Source organism: Castanea sativa, chromosome 8 (genome assembly GCF_040712315.1).
Source record: "Castanea sativa cultivar Marrone di Chiusa Pesio chromosome 8, ASM4071231v1".
Classification (NCBI taxonomy): domain Eukaryota; kingdom Viridiplantae; phylum Streptophyta; class Magnoliopsida; order Fagales; family Fagaceae; genus Castanea; species Castanea sativa.
In genome coordinates this window covers 54,501,645-54,520,118 of record NC_134020.1, presented here as the reverse complement: position 1 = coordinate 54,520,118, position 18,474 = coordinate 54,501,645, and the positions used below count along the sequence as shown (strand labels likewise).

Here is an 18,474-nt window from a genome sequence, read left to right as displayed (position 1 = left end):
TTCACCAATATTAGGACTAAAATATATGTTAGACAAACAATCATTGGATTGCAAAGGAGGTTGGGCCTAAATCTAGAGTGTCAACATTGTGTGGTTTCTTTTGGGCTTTATAGTATTCTGAAAGATCAATAGGCCCATTTTCTAGTTATTCTCAGATCTATTGCTTTTTATTTGTGTGGATAGATATCACAACATTTCCAGTTGGAAAAAAATGTGGTGTTGCTAAACTTATACTTGAACCTATAAAATGTATTAGCTAATTAATATATTTCAATAAAGGAGTGAGTCTTTTACAAGGAAATACTCTCACAAGAAAAAATTTCAAGTACTTCCAGAGCACGGAAAAATTATACTCCCTCCAAAGTGAATAATATAACTTTCCCTTGACTAAGATTTTGTTTGAGAGAGTTTGTTCTTATTGGTTTATTGAAGATAAAAAAGTAAGGCTGAAGTATATCCATAACTGAAGAAAAATGAATATTTAAAAAGTTGTTCATATAGCAAATAAACGAAATAAACAATTTTTTTTTCTTTTCTTTAAAAAAAAAGACAAATGGACTCAAAAAATCAGCATTGATTCGTTTTCTTTTTCATGTGAGGAAAGAAATAAGTTAGTGATTTCCTGTTCTTCGGATTAATAACCTGTAATTGGGACGACTAGAATATCAGATAGAATTGTGTAGCTGACGAAAATTTGATAAAGGCAACGCTTTTGCACTCTCTTTTTCCTCATGCTCTATTCCTAGTAAGAATCCATTTTGTCCACTTCATTCTTGTAGTCAAAAAGCGTGTAAGGGAATGCTAAATATATTACGTTTTAGTCATGTGTTGAAAACTTTAAATCTTGAATATATTGGAGCGTTCTTTGGGTTGTAAAAGTAATTAACAAGTAAACGACCAAGACCCACAAATTTCCGCAAAGTTGAAACTGCTAAGAAATTTTCAGATTCCCTCTTAATAGTTCAAATTAAAGTTAAATTGTGCTAATACCATGAAAAATTATTAATTGTGTCAAGAAATTATTAGACAGTTAGAAATAATAAATTTAATCATTTGATCATTATTCTAATATTATCACTGAAATATATATATATATATATATATATATATATATATATATATATATATATATATATAAAATGGTAAGTTAAACCTTTCTAACAGTCCTGTTCATGGTGTTGTCCTTTCATTGCACTAAATTTGGCCCATATTGAAATTTTATTAGTTTTATTTGAAGCATTAGCATGCATATTGTTGGCCTTAACATTCCTTTGAGTTTAAGATATCAAAATTAGTTTTCATGTTAATCAACTAGTGTTAGTTAATTTTTTTGACAACATATATAGTAGGGGTATCCATGGGTTGGATTGGGTTTGGGCTCAACTTGAACCCAACCTGATCTTGTTGGGTGGCAAAAAAAGGGACTTCTTGTTGACTGAAGAGAGGAAATAGATTGGATTAAATTAGTTGGCTATGGTAGTAGATTAGTTTTGGTTGAATAGGGTTAAAACGATGATAAAGGAGATGGGGGTAGATCTAGCTGGAGATCACAAGATCTCCACCAATATGGGCAGAGTTTTGGGCGGAGATGGGTTTTTATGGTCAAATTAGGCCAAGTTGGATTTTGGAGAAGGAGACCTACTAGAGTCAGGTTTTGAAGGTGGACACCCACTGTTGACCTCTAAAGTTGGATAGATCTTGGGTCGACTCATGGATGTTAAAGTGCTTATCGGAGATATAGGGTGGTAAAATAAAGAAGCAATTATATTTTACCACCTTAAACTAAATTTCATTTACACTTATCACCCTGAACTTTTAAAGCATTGATATAAATCTTGGAACAATTTCGTATTTTTCACATTTTTTTGAAATGATAGTAAAAATGACTACCTTTGATTTAGTGTGAAACTACTATGATGTGTGATTTATATAAAGGGATGTCTATTTAAATATTGTGAAAGCCACTACTACTCATGGATGTTAAAGTGCTTATTGGAGATAAAGAGTGTAAAACAAAGAAGTAATTACATTTTACCACCTTAAACTAAATTTCATTTACACTTATCACCCTGAACTTTCAGAATGCACAATAACCACCTAAACTATAACTTGTGTTTCACTTTGCACTTTACTGTCAATTAGACTATTAATTTCGATGGAAAAACATGTCACGTACAACTCACGTGACCTTTGAATACGTAATATTACATGAAAAGATTGAATTTCATTTATGACTGCTACTTACCTTCTTGAGGGAAGGGGTGGGCGGGGAGGGAGGGGGGAGGGGGAGAGAGGGTAACAATATCTTTCAGAAGCATATTGTTCCTTCTTAATATTTATTTGATTTTATTGCGAATTTCTACTATTTTTCAAAGGAAAATCAGGATTTTAATCTTATCATGGACTATTTTCTTATCATGTTATCTCAAATTGAAATTATTCTTCAAAATCATCAAGATTATCATTTGTTTACTAATAAATAATAATTTTTTTAAATAATTCAAGAAATTATACATGTCTCTTGGGATTTTCTTGTACTTACATGTTTACTCATATTCATGATTTGGACCAATCTAAATTGGCCTTTTATTGATGTTTTAAAGGACTAATAAAATTAATTCAAATATTCTAAGCTTGCCAACGATAAAACCATCATTTGACAAATAAACATGGACACTCAATACCTTAGTCAAAGATATATAATTATGTTCTCAATTCAATAATGAACTCATGATATATGATATGTAAAAAGAAAAGTCACAGAGCAGATACCTCCAAGATTTGTCAAATGCCAATAATATAATTTGTGTTTTCATTTGAAGTGTACTCAAGTTCTATGGGAAGTAGATATCATGCTACATCTCTTAATTACTACTGGACTTGCAGCATTACTAATTTATAAAGAAAGCCATAAAACCTGGTTTTAGAGCATATAATAAGCAACAAAGAAAGAGTCATCATTGACAAGCTCAGAATTATTACATTTCACAAATTTCGTTACCGCCTAGACTCAAAGTTTGCCTTGAAGGAAGAGATGTATTTGAGGACATGGAATCATATTGTAATGACGAAATCGGTGATCTTGGAGGGGAAGACAAAAAAGGATTGGGAGGGATTTGCAAAGAGTTTAGGCTCCCTTTCAACATATCCACCACTCTACTCATAGGTGGCCAGTTTGTGGGGTTGGTCTGTATGCACCACAAACTTACTATTATCAACTTCATTGCACCATCTTGGTCTGCTTCATTCAGAATGCCCTTCAGTCCTAGTTCTTCTTTTAATTCAAGACGCTTGTAAATCCAATGTGGAAAATATACTTCACTAGTACAATCAACACTGACATCAATATTCTTTACCCCAACCATTTCTAAAACCATCATTCCATAATTATAAACATCTGATTTATGAGAGACCTCTCCAAAATTTCTACAAAATACTTCTGGAGCTATATATCCTATAGTCCCTTTTACACCCACCATTGATATGATACTTTTTTCTCTAGGGCAAATTTTTGCGAGGCCAAAATCAGAAATCTTTGGATTGAAGTTTTCATCCAAAAGAATGTTGTGAGGCTTTATGTCAAAATGCAAGATTCGTGTGTTGCAACCTTTATGTAAGTACTCTAATCCTTGACCAATGCCAATTGCAATTTTGTATAATGTTTCCCATCCCAATTGAATGTCAACATTTGAGGGATTTTCTTTATATATGAACTTTTCAAGAGATCCATTTGGCATAAACTCATAAATGAGAGCTCTTTTAGATTCTTCAAAGCAAAAACCCATAAGTGTAACAATGTTAACATGGGAGGTTCTACTAATGCTTGCAACCTCGTTAAGGAATTCCTCTTCATTACCTTTTGATTCTTTCAAAACTTTCATGGCCACAAAACAACCATCTTGTAACTTTCCTTTATATACATCACCATAGCCACCTTGGCCTAATTTATCTTTAAAGGAGTTAGTAATTTTCTTTATATCTGAATATTTGTATCTTCTAATACCAAGTAGTCGATGATTTCTTAGAAAGTCTTCTACGTACTGGTAGGTTGGATTTGCTTTCTTCGATCTTTTATTACATGAGAGAATTCCCAAGAAGTAGCAGATTATGACCACTAGAACTCCAATTCCAGATAATGAAGTGACTGTAATCAAAGAATAGATATTACAAAGTTATGTGGTGCATAATATAAATAAAGCAACTCTAATTATCAGTTAGAGAATCTCTTGAACCATTTTAAATTTGCATTCTTTTATGGTGACACCAGACTAAAAATGAATAAGAAAAATGAAAGTACGACCTGGCATGAACTTTAAAAGATTATCTATTGTAGGTCAACAAATACGCATAATTGAAGTTGAAAAGTAACGACGTCTTTTTCTTTTTTTCCTTTTCTTTTTCCTCCTGATAAGTGAAAAATGAGGACAAGTCTTAGAATTCTTATAATGAATTCTGTACATACAATACAAGCAGCATCATTTAGAATGATAAAAAAAGAGGGCAAATAGAGCCATGACAAAAAAACTGCTAGCAGTAATTTGAAAACTGAAAAGTTATCACTGCATGAGATATAAATTAGTGCCGTAAAGATTTGATAATTAGTTATACACATACCCAGTCATGCCTATCAAGGAGAAAATCATGATAGCTTGTAACCTTAGATGTGTTGAAAAGAAAAACACGTCACATTTTAAAGAAGGAATAATTTAAATTCAGTACGCTGTCCAAGCACACAAGTGATTATGAATTGCTTCAAGAATTAATATATGATTGAAGAGGCTTCTTACCTAATTTTATCACCATGTACCTATAGTAAGATTCAAACAAAAATTGTGTTAGTTAAAGTTAAACAGTGAAGATCAAAATAAACTTAAAGCTTTGAAATCCTAACAGCCTTACACAAGCATTATTAAAACCTGCTTCTGTGTATCTTATATGGTTTTGATTGCAACGAAGTTAAATTATCTAAAATCTTGCATACTGATACCATGTTAAATTATTGATTGTCTTAAAAGCGTTAGTTATTGAGATATGGTAAATTTAATGATTTAACCACACAATTCTAACAAGGCACTAGAGGAAAAAGAAAACAAAGAGACAGAAACAGAAGCCATCCCAGGATTCTTAATCACTAACCGAAACTAAAATTATTTGTGAAAAATCTTCTATCCGTTTGGTTGGAGAGTTGGAAAAGTTTGAGGATAGAAAATGGGGAAGAAATGAAAAAGTGAGAGGATAGAAAAAATTTTAGTTTCCCTCTTTTGTGTTTGGTTGAGAGTGAAAAAGTAGAGGGATGAAAAAAATAAATTTGTACAAATTGACTCATATGCCCTTGTTAAAAAAATGATGCCAACTTAAAACCAAAAAAGTGGCAAAAAAAAAAAAAGAGAAAAAGGCAATCCCCCAAATTTATTATAAAAAAAATCCTGCTCTGAAAAAAAAAAGTAAAAAGTAAAAATCACTTCTAGATAAGCAAAAAAGAAAGAAAAGAAGAGTCACGCTCGTAGCCAAGAAAGCATAAAAAAAGAAAAAGAAAAAAGAAAAGTGGCAAATAACATCTTCATGTTGAATACGTAAGAAAAAGAAAATGGTAGTTTAGTCTTTGACTGCAAATATTTCTCTCCCTTCTATTTTTTCCTATAACACAGGACTCTCATCAATTTTTAACCGAGAAATGATATATCCACAACATTTTTATAACAAATCCTAAGTGGCAGGATGTTACTGGTTGTTATTGTTGTGGCAAAAAAGTAATCTTAGTGTTAGGTTCAAATTTGAACCAATAACAACTAACCACCTATGATTTGTTGTAAAAATGTTGTGAACGTAGCACCTCTCTTTTTAACCTCCCATTCTCTCCAAACCAAACCCTTATAAAATCAGTTTTCTCCCTACTTTTCTCTTTATCTATTTTCTATTATTTCTATTTCGCCCCAACCAAATGAACCATTAATCCAAATTAAAACCACGTGGTATTAATATATATATATATATATATATATTTTTTTTTTTTTTTTTCAGGTTAACGCAGTAGTTGGCTTGGAAATTGGATATGGAAGACTAGTGAAAATAGGTAAAAGTAAAAAGGGCATTGTTGGGGTTCATGTGAATCATGATCTGTGCATCGGGAGATACCTTCATATTATATCTATGGCTAGAGAATCTACTGAGGGGAGTTTCCCACTCCCTTTCTCAATTGAGCAGCAGTAGAAAAACTTTGGATAATGTGGAAAAAAAAAAAAAAAAAAAAAAAACTCATAGTGATCTTATGAGGGAAAAAAAAAACTGTAGAAACCCGTTTAAATTAGAGAGGAAAGCATTTGGACAATGCAAAAGCATTCTTGCTGAGTTTTCCACATTCAAAGGTTCCACGATGAAAGGCTGGACAATTGAGAGGTTTATCCCTTCTTCTACATTAGGAATATCATGAATTAGGAATATCTACAACCCAGATACAAAAAACTTATATGCATTATCATGAATGTTAATATGAGCGTGCATCCATATATTTTTGGGTTATTCGAATTTACATACCTTTCTTTGCATAGGAACATTGAAATTCTCCTCCTCTAGAATTCTGACATTGACCTCCTCTATTATCACAACTGATACAATAACGAGACACATGCACTTCGAGGTTGAAATCAGCGGTTAAGAGTGCATACAGGTCAGCATCATCAGTTGAAGTCCCATTTTTTGGGAGCTGAATAATTGAACATTCAGGTGGAAAACTTGGAGAAGTTTGGTTTGAGTGACTACTGTAGTAGATATTATAGTCATCGCAGCTCGTATTTCTAAAATTTCTAGGTGCAGTGAGATTGAGAGTGTGTTTGCATTTAAACAGAGTCTGCTTGGGACTGGTGATTTCAAAAGAGAAAGGGTTAGAGTTGGGAAAAGTCAAAGTGCCTAACAAGCTGCATCTACGGAGGTTTAAGTGCTCCTGAAACACTTGGTCCTTGACACGTACGGTGGCGTAACTGGTGTTAGACTGAGAGATGTTTAGGACATCATATGACCTTCCCTCTCTCCCCACTTGGATCATCGGAGTTGTTTCGTTACAGTCTACTGTGAGTAAACCGCAATATGAGTTTGTGCTTTTGGCAAATGGGAAGCCGATGCTGCCGAATTTTCCACAATGAAAGGGTGTACAATATGGGTGATTCAAATTCCCTTCTTCGGCCGAGTGAACCAAAAGGTGTGAGAGAACAAAGAAAACAAACAGATAGACCGAAGCCATCCCAAAACTCTCAGGATAAACTTGATTTTTGGAGTGTTGGTTGGTTCACACTCCAAGGCTAACGCTCTTATAGTTGGCTTCCAAGAGATACTCAAAAAAGTGAAAAACTTAAGGAAACAGACAAGAAACCAGGTGTGAATACTCCTCTCTTTCACTGAATTATCCTTTTGAATTGGTCCGCAAAATATCTCATGGGTGTTTCATCCAAGCTTCCCCGTGGACGGTAGAGAATCTAAGAAAGACTTGATACTTCTTTGAGTCTTCGCTCTTGGACTTTCCAAGAAGACTTTTTGTGCAAAGTTTGCAGCTTGCTTGAAACGTCAAGATTAGTGGTAGAAAAAATGAAGCTATTGTCTACCAAGAAACTGAGTGAAGTGTTGAATAATAATGACTAGAATAGATGCTTAATATAACATAGTTAAATCCAAACTCAAAGGCTTCAATGGTGTTTCTATATGTTTATATTTAGTGCTGGGTTGAGTCGGGTTAGGTTTATAACCACTTGCAACCCAACCCGATAAAAATCAGATTTGATAGGAAGGAACTCGACCCAACAAGAATATTTAGGAGGTGTTTGGTTTGTATTTTAAATAACAAATTTTAGTTTTTAAACAACAGTACACATATTTTTACACATTTTTTCACTCACACGTATTTTTACAAATATTTTCAAACAACAATTTTCAGTTTTTAAATACATGTACCAAACGGACCCTTAGGTATTGGGTCAGGTCAGGTAATCAGGTATCAATCGGGTCACTTTTTTTTTTTTTTTAGCATATTCGGGTCTTTGTTTTTAAACTTGCCCTTTGAAATCTGTCATGCTTTTATTATTATTTTCAAAATTCCATATCTTTGAAGGATCTCCACCAATTATGATGATAAATATTAATGCCTTTTTTCTTTACTAAGATAATGTCTAAACCATGATTAGAATTTTTTTTTGTTGCTATTTTTGTTTCAAAAACTCAAAATTTTAAGGGAATATTATTTATTTTCTTGACTCCCTTATAAAAATTGTATAAGTATCCAAAACTATACTTAAATAAATTTCTCAAAAATATTGGAATACTGTCTAAATCTTCAATTACACATACAAAAAATCTGCTCTTTACCAAAAGAGGCGCCTAGCATTTTTGGAATTCTTTGAGAAGTCATAAACAATTATAACTTATCCTCTTAATCAAATTTAAAAAACCTACTCACTACCACAATACAAAAACTATTGGCTCCAAGTTGTGATTGGAATTTTTATTTTTTAATGGTAGCAGAAAAAAAGAATTAAGTAAAAATTATTGGTAATATTTTATTGTCTATGAAATTCTCATGCGGAACTACAAGAGCATTCACATCAGTTTTTTCATATAGTTATCCATGTTTTTATGCATACACATTAGACTCAATACTTTATTTTTTATTTCATTTAAATATTTATTTATTTCTCTCTCCTCTATCTTTTCTCTCCTCTCAGCATATACAGCCACCGCCACACCACAGCCAGCCACCACCGCACGCCACCACCAAAGACAACAAAACCCAAGATTAACCTCAAATGAAAACAAAATGTCTCTTTGTTAAATAAGTAAAACCTCTGTTTTTTTCTCTCATAATTTAAACCATCATGCAGTTTTTGCAATGCATATGAAGCAATTTATACTTGAAAAAGTTATTTAAATTCTCATACCTAAACACAGCTTGTCAGCTTTTGTAGATCATTTCATTGCTACATTATAATGTGTCTCAAGCTTTTGTTGAGTGCTGATTTTCATGTTGGAGTAAAGGATGATCATGGTTGAGCAGATGAAATTGGTTTGATCCTTGGAAGCAAACTCCCTATGATGGAATTTTCATCAGTGTAACATATATCTCGACAGTATATATTGTTGTTATTCTGAAATTACATTTAGAGGATGCCTCTCTTGCAGTATGCAAATGATTCAGCACACTTTGTATAATTGTATTGCACATATCACAGGCCATGCCTTCTTCTTTTTCCTTTTTAACTAAACATGCCTCTTTAGCTTTGTTTGTTTTCATTTTTCTAAATCTTACTTTTCTTTAGCCAACCCCAAAAATTTGGGACAAAGGCTTTGATATCGTTGTTGACTTTCCTTTTCTCCCTCCTATTTATATGGGGTAGGGCAAGCCTTTTTTTCCATCTCATAGTTTGAGTAGCTCACCTAAACTGTATATTAACATATACGCACCTTCATTGCAAATTCAACCATGCAATTCCTTATATTTTTCTCCTCCAATTTTCTTGTGTCTAGGAAATCAGCAATGAGACAGGTATGGTGACTTCTCAGTTTACAACACATTTTGTTTATGTCTCCAACTCATCTATTTATATTTTGTCTAAGAATGAGCTATAGTAGTTTGATATGCATAAGACCCCCACGTTTGTGGAACCTGGGGTTGTTCTCAAATTAGGAATCAAGTTATCTGCTGATATACTTATTAAACAAGGAACTAAGCTATCTGCTGGTATGAATGGCAGGGTTCACTTAATGGATGAGTTTATTTTGTTATTGTGATGAGTACAGCCATACTTTAAAAATGTGATGCTTTAAAAAGCTGTATTCTCTTTTGAGGTGAAAATAAGCTCATCCAAACAAATTATTTGGTACAAGGCTGATGTGGGTTTCACTTAGGGAGAAGATTGTTGAGGTTTTTTTTTTTTTTTGCTGCACTGTTCCATACAGTAAGTATCATATTCTGGACTTTGAGAAAGTGCAGAAGCTTTGGAAGGTCTGAGTGATGTAGTTTTGCCACTCACAATTCACTTTATTCAATGATGATTTTGATATGGGGAGCCTTGGGAAGTTTAAATGATCATAGGGAGTTTATCCTCAGATAAAATTCAGTCTTTTGGATTTAATAGCTAAAAGTTGCGCAGGAATTTCAGGAATATGTATAGAGTTGAATGCTGCAACTTTTTGTGTCTCGAGTATCTTGTTCTCTATACCATGATTGTGTCATAAATCCATTGGTGTGATATTGAAGCCTAGAGAGTCAAGGCCGACTCAACAAAAGGGAGGACTTTAAACGGGGCCTTTTATTATATTTAATTATAAATTCATATATTTTTCAATTTAAATTTATTTTTCTTACTTTTTGAGAGGCAAAATTACTAATTAAGTTATTTCATTCAAGTTCCGCTAAAATTTCATTGTCAATTGATAATATGACTAATTCACTTAATCTTTTTTGTGACATAGTTGATCTTAAATAGGATTTTATTAAATTAAATTTTGAAAAATTTCTTTCTACAGATGCAACTGTAACAGGTATAGTTAGTAATATTCTTAAAGCAATACATGCATCTGGAAAAGATTTTGGCCTCTTTATATAATTTAGTACATTAATTGGAGTTTTCATTTATTTGCCAAACTTCTTTTAAAACTTTTAGTTCTGAAAATAAATCTAAGCCATCAATATTAGAATAAGTTTCATGTGTGAGAAAACATTCAAGATTTTGTTTTTTACTAGTAATAAATTTGTCCATAGCTCCTTTTTGAGATTCAATTAGTTCTTCACTTTGGCTTTTAAAAAAAAAAAATTAATTATTAGTTTTTCATATCCAAATGGATATTTTCTAGTAGACATTTGTAATTAAAAAATATTTATGAATAAATGAAACATAATCTATAATAAAAATATTATAATTTAACTAGAATAATATAAACTTAATGTATAAAATAATAGAACCTAGTTTATCAAAAGTACAATTTCAGCTTTACTTAATATGATCACTTTACACTTTAAACTTGCACAAATAAATTAATATTAATATTAATACAAAGTAAATTATTCTAATTTTATAATTTTGTTATTAATACTCTTTTTTGTGTAGGATTGTAGTAGTAAACTTTTTTTTTTTAGCAAAACATGTAGGACTAAACTTGATCCACTAAGACCAGCCCACTATCCATCTATACTACTAAATTTGATTTTTTTTTTTTTTTTTAAATTTGTTGGTTTGATCGGACTTCATGTTATTTCAGTTTTTTTGTTTTGTGAGAAATAATTAGAAATAACTTGTTTCTTCTCAATTTTCAATTAGAAGCTTAGATAATTTGGACGGGCCTTGCTTTTTGTTTTTTTAGATGAGAAAGCATCATTGTATAATATATTAGTACTGGGGGCCTCTTACAAGTGGGGGCCTTAGGTAGTGGCCTAAATGGCCTATAAGTTTAGCCGCCCTGAGTGATCAATTTAATGGGCTGCAAGCCTACATCTAATATATCATATGGATTGCCAATTTGCCATGTGTTGTATGTGTCTGAATTCTGATTTGAACTAGTAACTTATTTTTCCACTCTTTAATTATATATAGACGGACAAGCTCACAAGCACACCCTAAACCTTAGTGTGTCAATGAAGGAGATGTTTCTATGGTCTTTAATTCACTAGTAAAACTTTTCAGCCTGGACATAGCAACATTCTTTCTCAGATTGTTTGCTTATGATCACCAATTGCTAATACTCCCTCTAACTTTATTGTTGTTATTTTGGAATTGGAAGTTTCAAAACTTGTAGTTAATCCCTTCAATTTTAAATTACTGTTAATTTGACCCTCCTATCAAGTTTCAATAATCACGTACTAAAACAAATATGAACTTGAGGGATCAAAATAACAATCTTAATTAAAAATTTTAAATTTGAGAGATCAAAACAATAGAAATTCAAAATTTTCCGGGGTATTAATTGCAAGTTGTGAAGCTTCACCAATATTGGGACTAAAATATATGTTAGACAAACAATCATTGGATTGCAAGGGAGGTTGGGCCTAAATCTAAAATGTCAACATTGTATGGTTTCTTTTGGGCTTTATAGTGTTCTAAAATATCAATAGGCTCATTTTCTAGTGATCCTCAGATCTATCTTAGGCTAGCAGTAAACCCTGCCTCATGGGCCATGGCTTGCCAGTTAGTAAATCAAAATTGGCAGGCCAATACAACCAAAAGGGTTGAGAAGAACAGTCTTGCTTTTTATTTGTGTGGATAGGTATCACAACATTTCCAGTTGGAAAAAAAAATGTGGTGTTGCTAAACTTATACTTGAACCTGAAAATGCATTAGCTAATTAATATATTTCAATAAAGGAGTGAGTCTTTTACAACGAAATACTCACACAAAGAAAATTCTTAAGTATTTCAGAGTACGAAAAAATTGTGTTTCCTTCCTCTTATAGACGCAAACAATATAACTTTCCCTTGACCAAGCTTTTATTTGAGGGAATTTGTTTTTATTGGTTTATTGAAGATAAAAAAAAAAAAGTAAGGTCAAAGTATATCCATAACTAAAAGAAAAATGAATATTTGAAAAGTTGTTCATATGGCCAATAGAAGAAATCAATTTTTTTTCAATAATTAAAAAAAAAAAAAAAAACTATGGCAAATGGACCCACATAAAATCAGCATTGATTCATTTTCTTTTTCATGTGGAGGAAAGAAAGAAGTTAGTGATTTCCTGTTCTTCGGATTAAAACCTGTAATTGGGCCGACTAGAATATTAGAAATAATTGTATAGCCGACGAAAATTAATAAAGGCAGCGCTTTTGCACCCTCTTTTTCCTCTTTGCTTTATTCCTAGTAGGAATCCATTTTGTCAACTTCGATCTTGTAGTCAAAAAGATGAAAAGGGAATGCTAAATGTTTGAGGCCACAGAATAAAAATATTATGTTTAGTCATTGTTTGAAAACTTTCAGTCTTTGAATATATTGGAGCGTACTTTGGGTTCTGACTGTAATTAATTAACACGTAAACGACCAAAGCCACAAATTTGAGGAAATTAAGGATTCAACCTATCTAATAAATTATTGATTTTGAAACTGCTAAGAAATTTTCAGATTCCCTTTCAATAGTTCAAATTCAAGTCAATTTTTTCCCTTATCTTCTGTTTCCAAAAACAATTTTTTATTTTTGAGACTAAAAAACTTATTTGGCAATCTAAAATTGACAGAAAACAAAAACTGTTCTCAAAACTCAATTTATGAAAAAAAACTGAAAACATGCAAAAGGCTGTTTTCAGTTTCTAATTCCCAAAAGTTAATGAAAATACGCATTTAATTTAATAAATCAGTCTCATTTAATGAGTTAGCATTATAGTTCAAATCCTAGTTAACATATTTTAGTATTTTCTATTTTTTTTCTTCAAAAAACTATTCTTTTAATTTCAACTAACCAAATACGTTTTTTATTTCAAAAAAAAAATTTGTTTTTTATTTATATCCCAAAAACAAGTTTTTGAAAATAGAAAACAAAAATGATTACCAAACATAACCTAATTGTTTTAAAGTATTATTAAACAGTTAGAAATAATAAATTTAATCATTTGATTATTATTATGATACTATCAATGGAAAAAGACAAAATGGTAAGTTGAACATTTCTTAACTGTCCTATTCATGGCAATGTCCTTTTCATTGCACTAAATTTAGTCTATATAGAAATAGTATTTGTTTTGAAAACTCAATTATTGTGAAAACACTAATGCTTGTTTAGACTCCAATTTTAAATTACGGCTTAATTATTTTTACTCTAACTTATATAAAGTGCGGAATAAGAGTAAATAATGTGCAATAAACCGGAATACTACTCTAACCCATAAGCAAGTACAAAAAGTGATAAATGTAAAGCTTAAAGAGTAGGAAAGAGAGATGCAAACACAAGATAACAACGAGAAATGTTATCAAAGAGGAAATCGAAAAACTCAGCAAAAAACCTCTCCGCGGCCTTCTAAGCCAAAATCAATCTACTATTGAATAAGTTAGAGTATACAAATATCAAAAAGACCCTCCAAGCCTAATCCACCCAATGTACTTGAGCTCTCTAAGTTTCTACTACCAATGGACTTCTAAAAGTCTTGTCTTCACTAGTTATCCGGATCCCACAATTTCGCCCGATTGCATCCGCCATTTAATGGCTTCTTCTAATGCTTTCCACACGCACCAAAACTTCACTCAACTTTCAGATCGGGTGAGGTAAGTGTTTGAGTTAAGAACCTCTCAAAGATATGAAGATGGAGAGGTAGGAGTAGAGGAAAACTAAAAGAATTTTGTGTAAATGACTGTGGGTATGACAATTTCTAACTCTCAAGTATTTTGTTAGAGTTTTCTTTCTGGAAAAGACTCCTTACAATTTTGTGGGTAATGAGGATATATAAATTGTGTACAAAGAATTTAGGAAAGCACTCTTTATTTTTTTCAAACAAAGAGTTTTGCGGGTACCTCGCAAGATGACCTTTCTCACGAAGTACTCATAGGCTGACATGACTCTTTAGCTTCTAGTCATGTGCTTCACACGTGGCCTTTTTGCGAGTCCTTTACTCATGAGTTTCTTGCGAGCTAGTTGTGACACTGCACTGATCTTCATTGCATACTTTTTTATTTTAGCACGGAATTAAAGCCAAAAAAGCTAGTTAGAAATCACAACTTTACAAATTTTAGTTGAAGCATTAACATGCAAATTGTTGGCCTTAACTTCCCTTTAGTTTAATATATCAAAATTAGTTTTCAGGTTAATTCGACTAGTATTATTAGTTGATTTTCTTGACAACATATATAGTAGAGGTGTTCATGAGTCGGGTTGGGTTTGGACTTAATTTGAACCTAACCCAGTTCCATTGGGTGGTAAAATATGGGACTTGTCTTTGATTGAAGAGAGGAAACAGATTGGGTTAAGTCAGTTGACCATTGTGGCAGATCAATTTTGGTTGAGTTGGGTTGAAATGGTGTTGAATGAGATAACAATAGATCTAGCTAGTTGGAGATCGTGAGATCTCCACCAATTTGGGCAGAGTTTTAGGCGGAGATGGATTTTCATAGTCGGGTTAGGTTAAGTCAGATTTTGGAAGAGGAGACTTGCCTGCATTTGGTTTTAAAGGTGAATATCTGTCGTCGACGGCTAAAATCGGATAGGTCAAGTGTCAAGTTAGGTCTAGTTAGTTGGATCAGGCGAATCGGGTTTTTTGGGTCTTTGGACACCAGTGTGTAGGGAGTCCGCCAACTGCCAAGCTCAACTATATATGTACGGGTAGATTGTAAATGAAGAACATTTTGGTTGTTGCAAAGTCCGATCAAGTTTGTTATACAGAAAGTGGTTGAAAAGCCATTTTAATTAGTGGCAAATAAATTGAGAGCGGTTTAATAATGTCAAAAAAAGAAGCAGCATGTCACATGGTCCTAAACAGCATGGATAGAAAAAAAGAGCAACCGAATGCAACCAATTTAAGAGATGACGACACACACAGATAGCCACAACTCATATTCTAGCTAAGGACACATTGCCCAGCAAGCTGGTCACCCTATTTAGCATGTTCCCTGACATTTGTGAGCCTACCAAATATAAGCAGCACAAGTACAGTGTGTGATCTTATCATTTTTTTTTCTTCAAGTGATAACTTATAATACTCAAGACCATGTGATGAGGAAGTTAAGTGTATTATTGATCTATAAGCAATGGACACCTACAACAAGAAAATCAAATCGGCCTAAATGTTTTTAGTATTTATATAAGAAGACACCTTTTTTTTTAAAAAAAAAAATTGTTGTTTATAAAAAGAAAAAAATTATGAATATCTAGTTTGTTGCATTTGTTTAGCATACAATTCTGTTTATATTGAATTTTGGTGGCATATTACTAGGGTTTGTCACATAATTGTAGAGCTAGAGTTATAGTCTTATTTTTAGGATCTCATGAATGCATCATTGCTCTCTTTATTTATGTTGACCGCAATTGGAGAGTTGTTTTGAACTACTATGTGTAATTAATTATCTAACATTTTATGGTATTTTAAACTGAGATGTTTAAGTTCGAATCTCTCTCACTCACATGTAAATAAAAAAAGAAAAAAAGAATCACCACATGTTTAGGTGTTCATGTTTTAGGTGGATGGGATTGGTAATTTGGTATTTCCTCTGCCGGACCAATCCAAGCAATGATCCATGGTCATTGACTCACAATCCTGAGTTTAAATCCAAACAGAGAGATGCTAAACTGAGTACATGGCCACAAATTCTGAGTTTAATATCTAGCTTATGTTATCGTATAAGCTAGATATGCGAATACACTTGTACCAAATGAAAGAGAGTCTCAATCATAAAACAAAATCCTAGTGTCTCTTGTCTGAAGTCTCTACCTGTGTGATTCAGATTTATGGTCACAATTTTGAGATTAGTACGCCATCACCTCCACACATGTTACCATATAATATAAGCTAGATACGTATACACTAGTATCAATCAGACAAAGTCATTAATAAAACAAAATCCTAGGTGTCTCTCAGTCTCTGCCTCTTTGAATTTTATTTAACTCCTATTATATAATGGAGAATGTTAACCAGCACCCCTTGGTGCTGGTTACGTGCAAAAAAGGCAAAAAAATTTGTTTGAAAAAGTAAAAAAAAAAAAAAAAAATTCAAACAGTACTGCAAAACTGAAATATCGACCTAAATTGTGTCAGAAAAAAGTAAAAATTTTGTGTGCTCGTTAATACAATCTTTATATAATATATACTTTTTTGTTTTTGTTTATATATGTGTGTGTTTATATATATATACACACACCCTTCTTTAATGCAGCAAGAGATTGATTTTGCCGATTAGCGTTGAGATTCAGTACTTTGAGTCTTTTTATCATCATGGAATAAATAATTTAATAATTAGATCTTGTTTAAAGAAATTGAATTTCTTGTATCTTGGAAAAGATGCGTAAATGTCACATTGTTCAAACTCATTGGCACATGGAACATGTAACATATAATCCTCCACTAGAAAAAATTAGCTTATATATACTTGTGGCTAATAGAGGTTCTTTTTTGTCATGTTTTGCTGAATAGAGAACCCATTTGAATGTCATGTGCACAAGCGTGCAGCTTAACTATATATGATAAAACTTGACTAAACAAATAAAATAAAAACTATGACAAACAATTAGAGAAGATCGAAAACAAACTCTTTTAGTGCTTTATGACTTTGAATATTAATTCAATTAAAGATATGAAACTGTGATTGGAACAATATCATTTTTACATACTCATTATCGATACCATTTTCATTAAACTACCACTAATATTATTTCAACGATCTTAGTAAAAAAAAACTTGTTATATATGTCTCTAAACTTAATGAAATAAAAATAGGTAAACAACTAAACATACCTAATCCATGGAGTTGTTGTTCCAACTCCCATGCAAAGGAAAGCATTAATGCACTTTTCCCTTTATGATTTGAAGAACAAAGATAAGACTGTCGCATTGGTGTTACGTACCAGTTTTGCATTCTTTTACTTAATCTGATAATCTTAACTTTGGTAATAATCTTCTGAATTAGTTTATCTTTTCTGCTTTGGTCGACATTGTACCTGGAAAGGGACTAAAAACCGAGTGATCAATGCTTGATACACAGCGTTTGATGTAGACAACAAACTACTCCAATTAAAGCGGGTAAGCCAAGCTAGAAGCGAACCAACAGAATCAATAACGTACGCATAGATCTTGGCCTTTCTTTTTGAGTCTTACACCACCACTTTCCTCTGTCATTAATTTGTAGTCTTTTGTCGTCATTTTAGATTATATGCATTTATTTATGACAAGGACTTGTATCATATATTTTCCCAAGAAGTGATTATATTCAAAGCTATAGAAGTGAGTTATTGACTTTTTTTTTGTGGTTATATGAATCTATTCTTTTTTTTTTTTGATAATTAGATAGTTTACATTTTCTTACATTTCTTATCTTTATATCAATTTATATACTATTAAATTACCTCAAAATTGAGATATTACTTTAACCCATTTGATTTTCATTCTTACTCAGGACTGTAATTAACAAATAGATAACATACCAAACGAGAAGCAAGAGAAATTTTTTTTAAAGAAACAAATTAATAAATTTAGAATAAGATGTTTATCCTATATTAATTGAGTGTGTCTAGTGTCTGCTATTTATAATCCAAATCTACAACTATAAAAGTTAAACATTTTTGTAATTGTATTCTGGTTATGTAATGTATTATAAATCCGGTTTAAAACACTATTATTATTTTTGTGTATATTCTATTAAGTATTACTCTTTACTAAAAAAAAATTATCAATATTTATCTCTCAACAGAAAAAGTTATCGATATTTGGAGGAGAAGGCTAGTGAAAATGAAAATTTCAATAAAATGCACGTGCTAGAGACTATTAATTTCTCTTGTGATATATTACTGCCTTTTTCTTTAAGTATTTTCTTCAA

General features: G+C 31.9%; 1 protein-coding gene across 1 annotated transcript; it reads right to left on the bottom strand.

The window, feature by feature from the left end:
• Positions 1-2,978: 2,978 nt before the first annotated feature.
• Positions 2,979-7,237, bottom strand: LOC142606565 (LEAF RUST 10 DISEASE-RESISTANCE LOCUS RECEPTOR-LIKE PROTEIN KINASE-like 2.3). Its single transcript, XM_075777882.1, has 2 exons — positions 6,535-7,237; positions 2,979-4,144 (listed from the first exon to the last, which is right to left on the bottom strand). The coding sequence occupies exons 1-2, from the start codon at positions 7,235-7,237 to the stop codon at positions 2,979-2,981; spliced, it is 1,869 nt and encodes a 622-aa protein (XP_075633997.1).
• Positions 7,238-18,474: the final 11,237 nt, after the last annotated feature.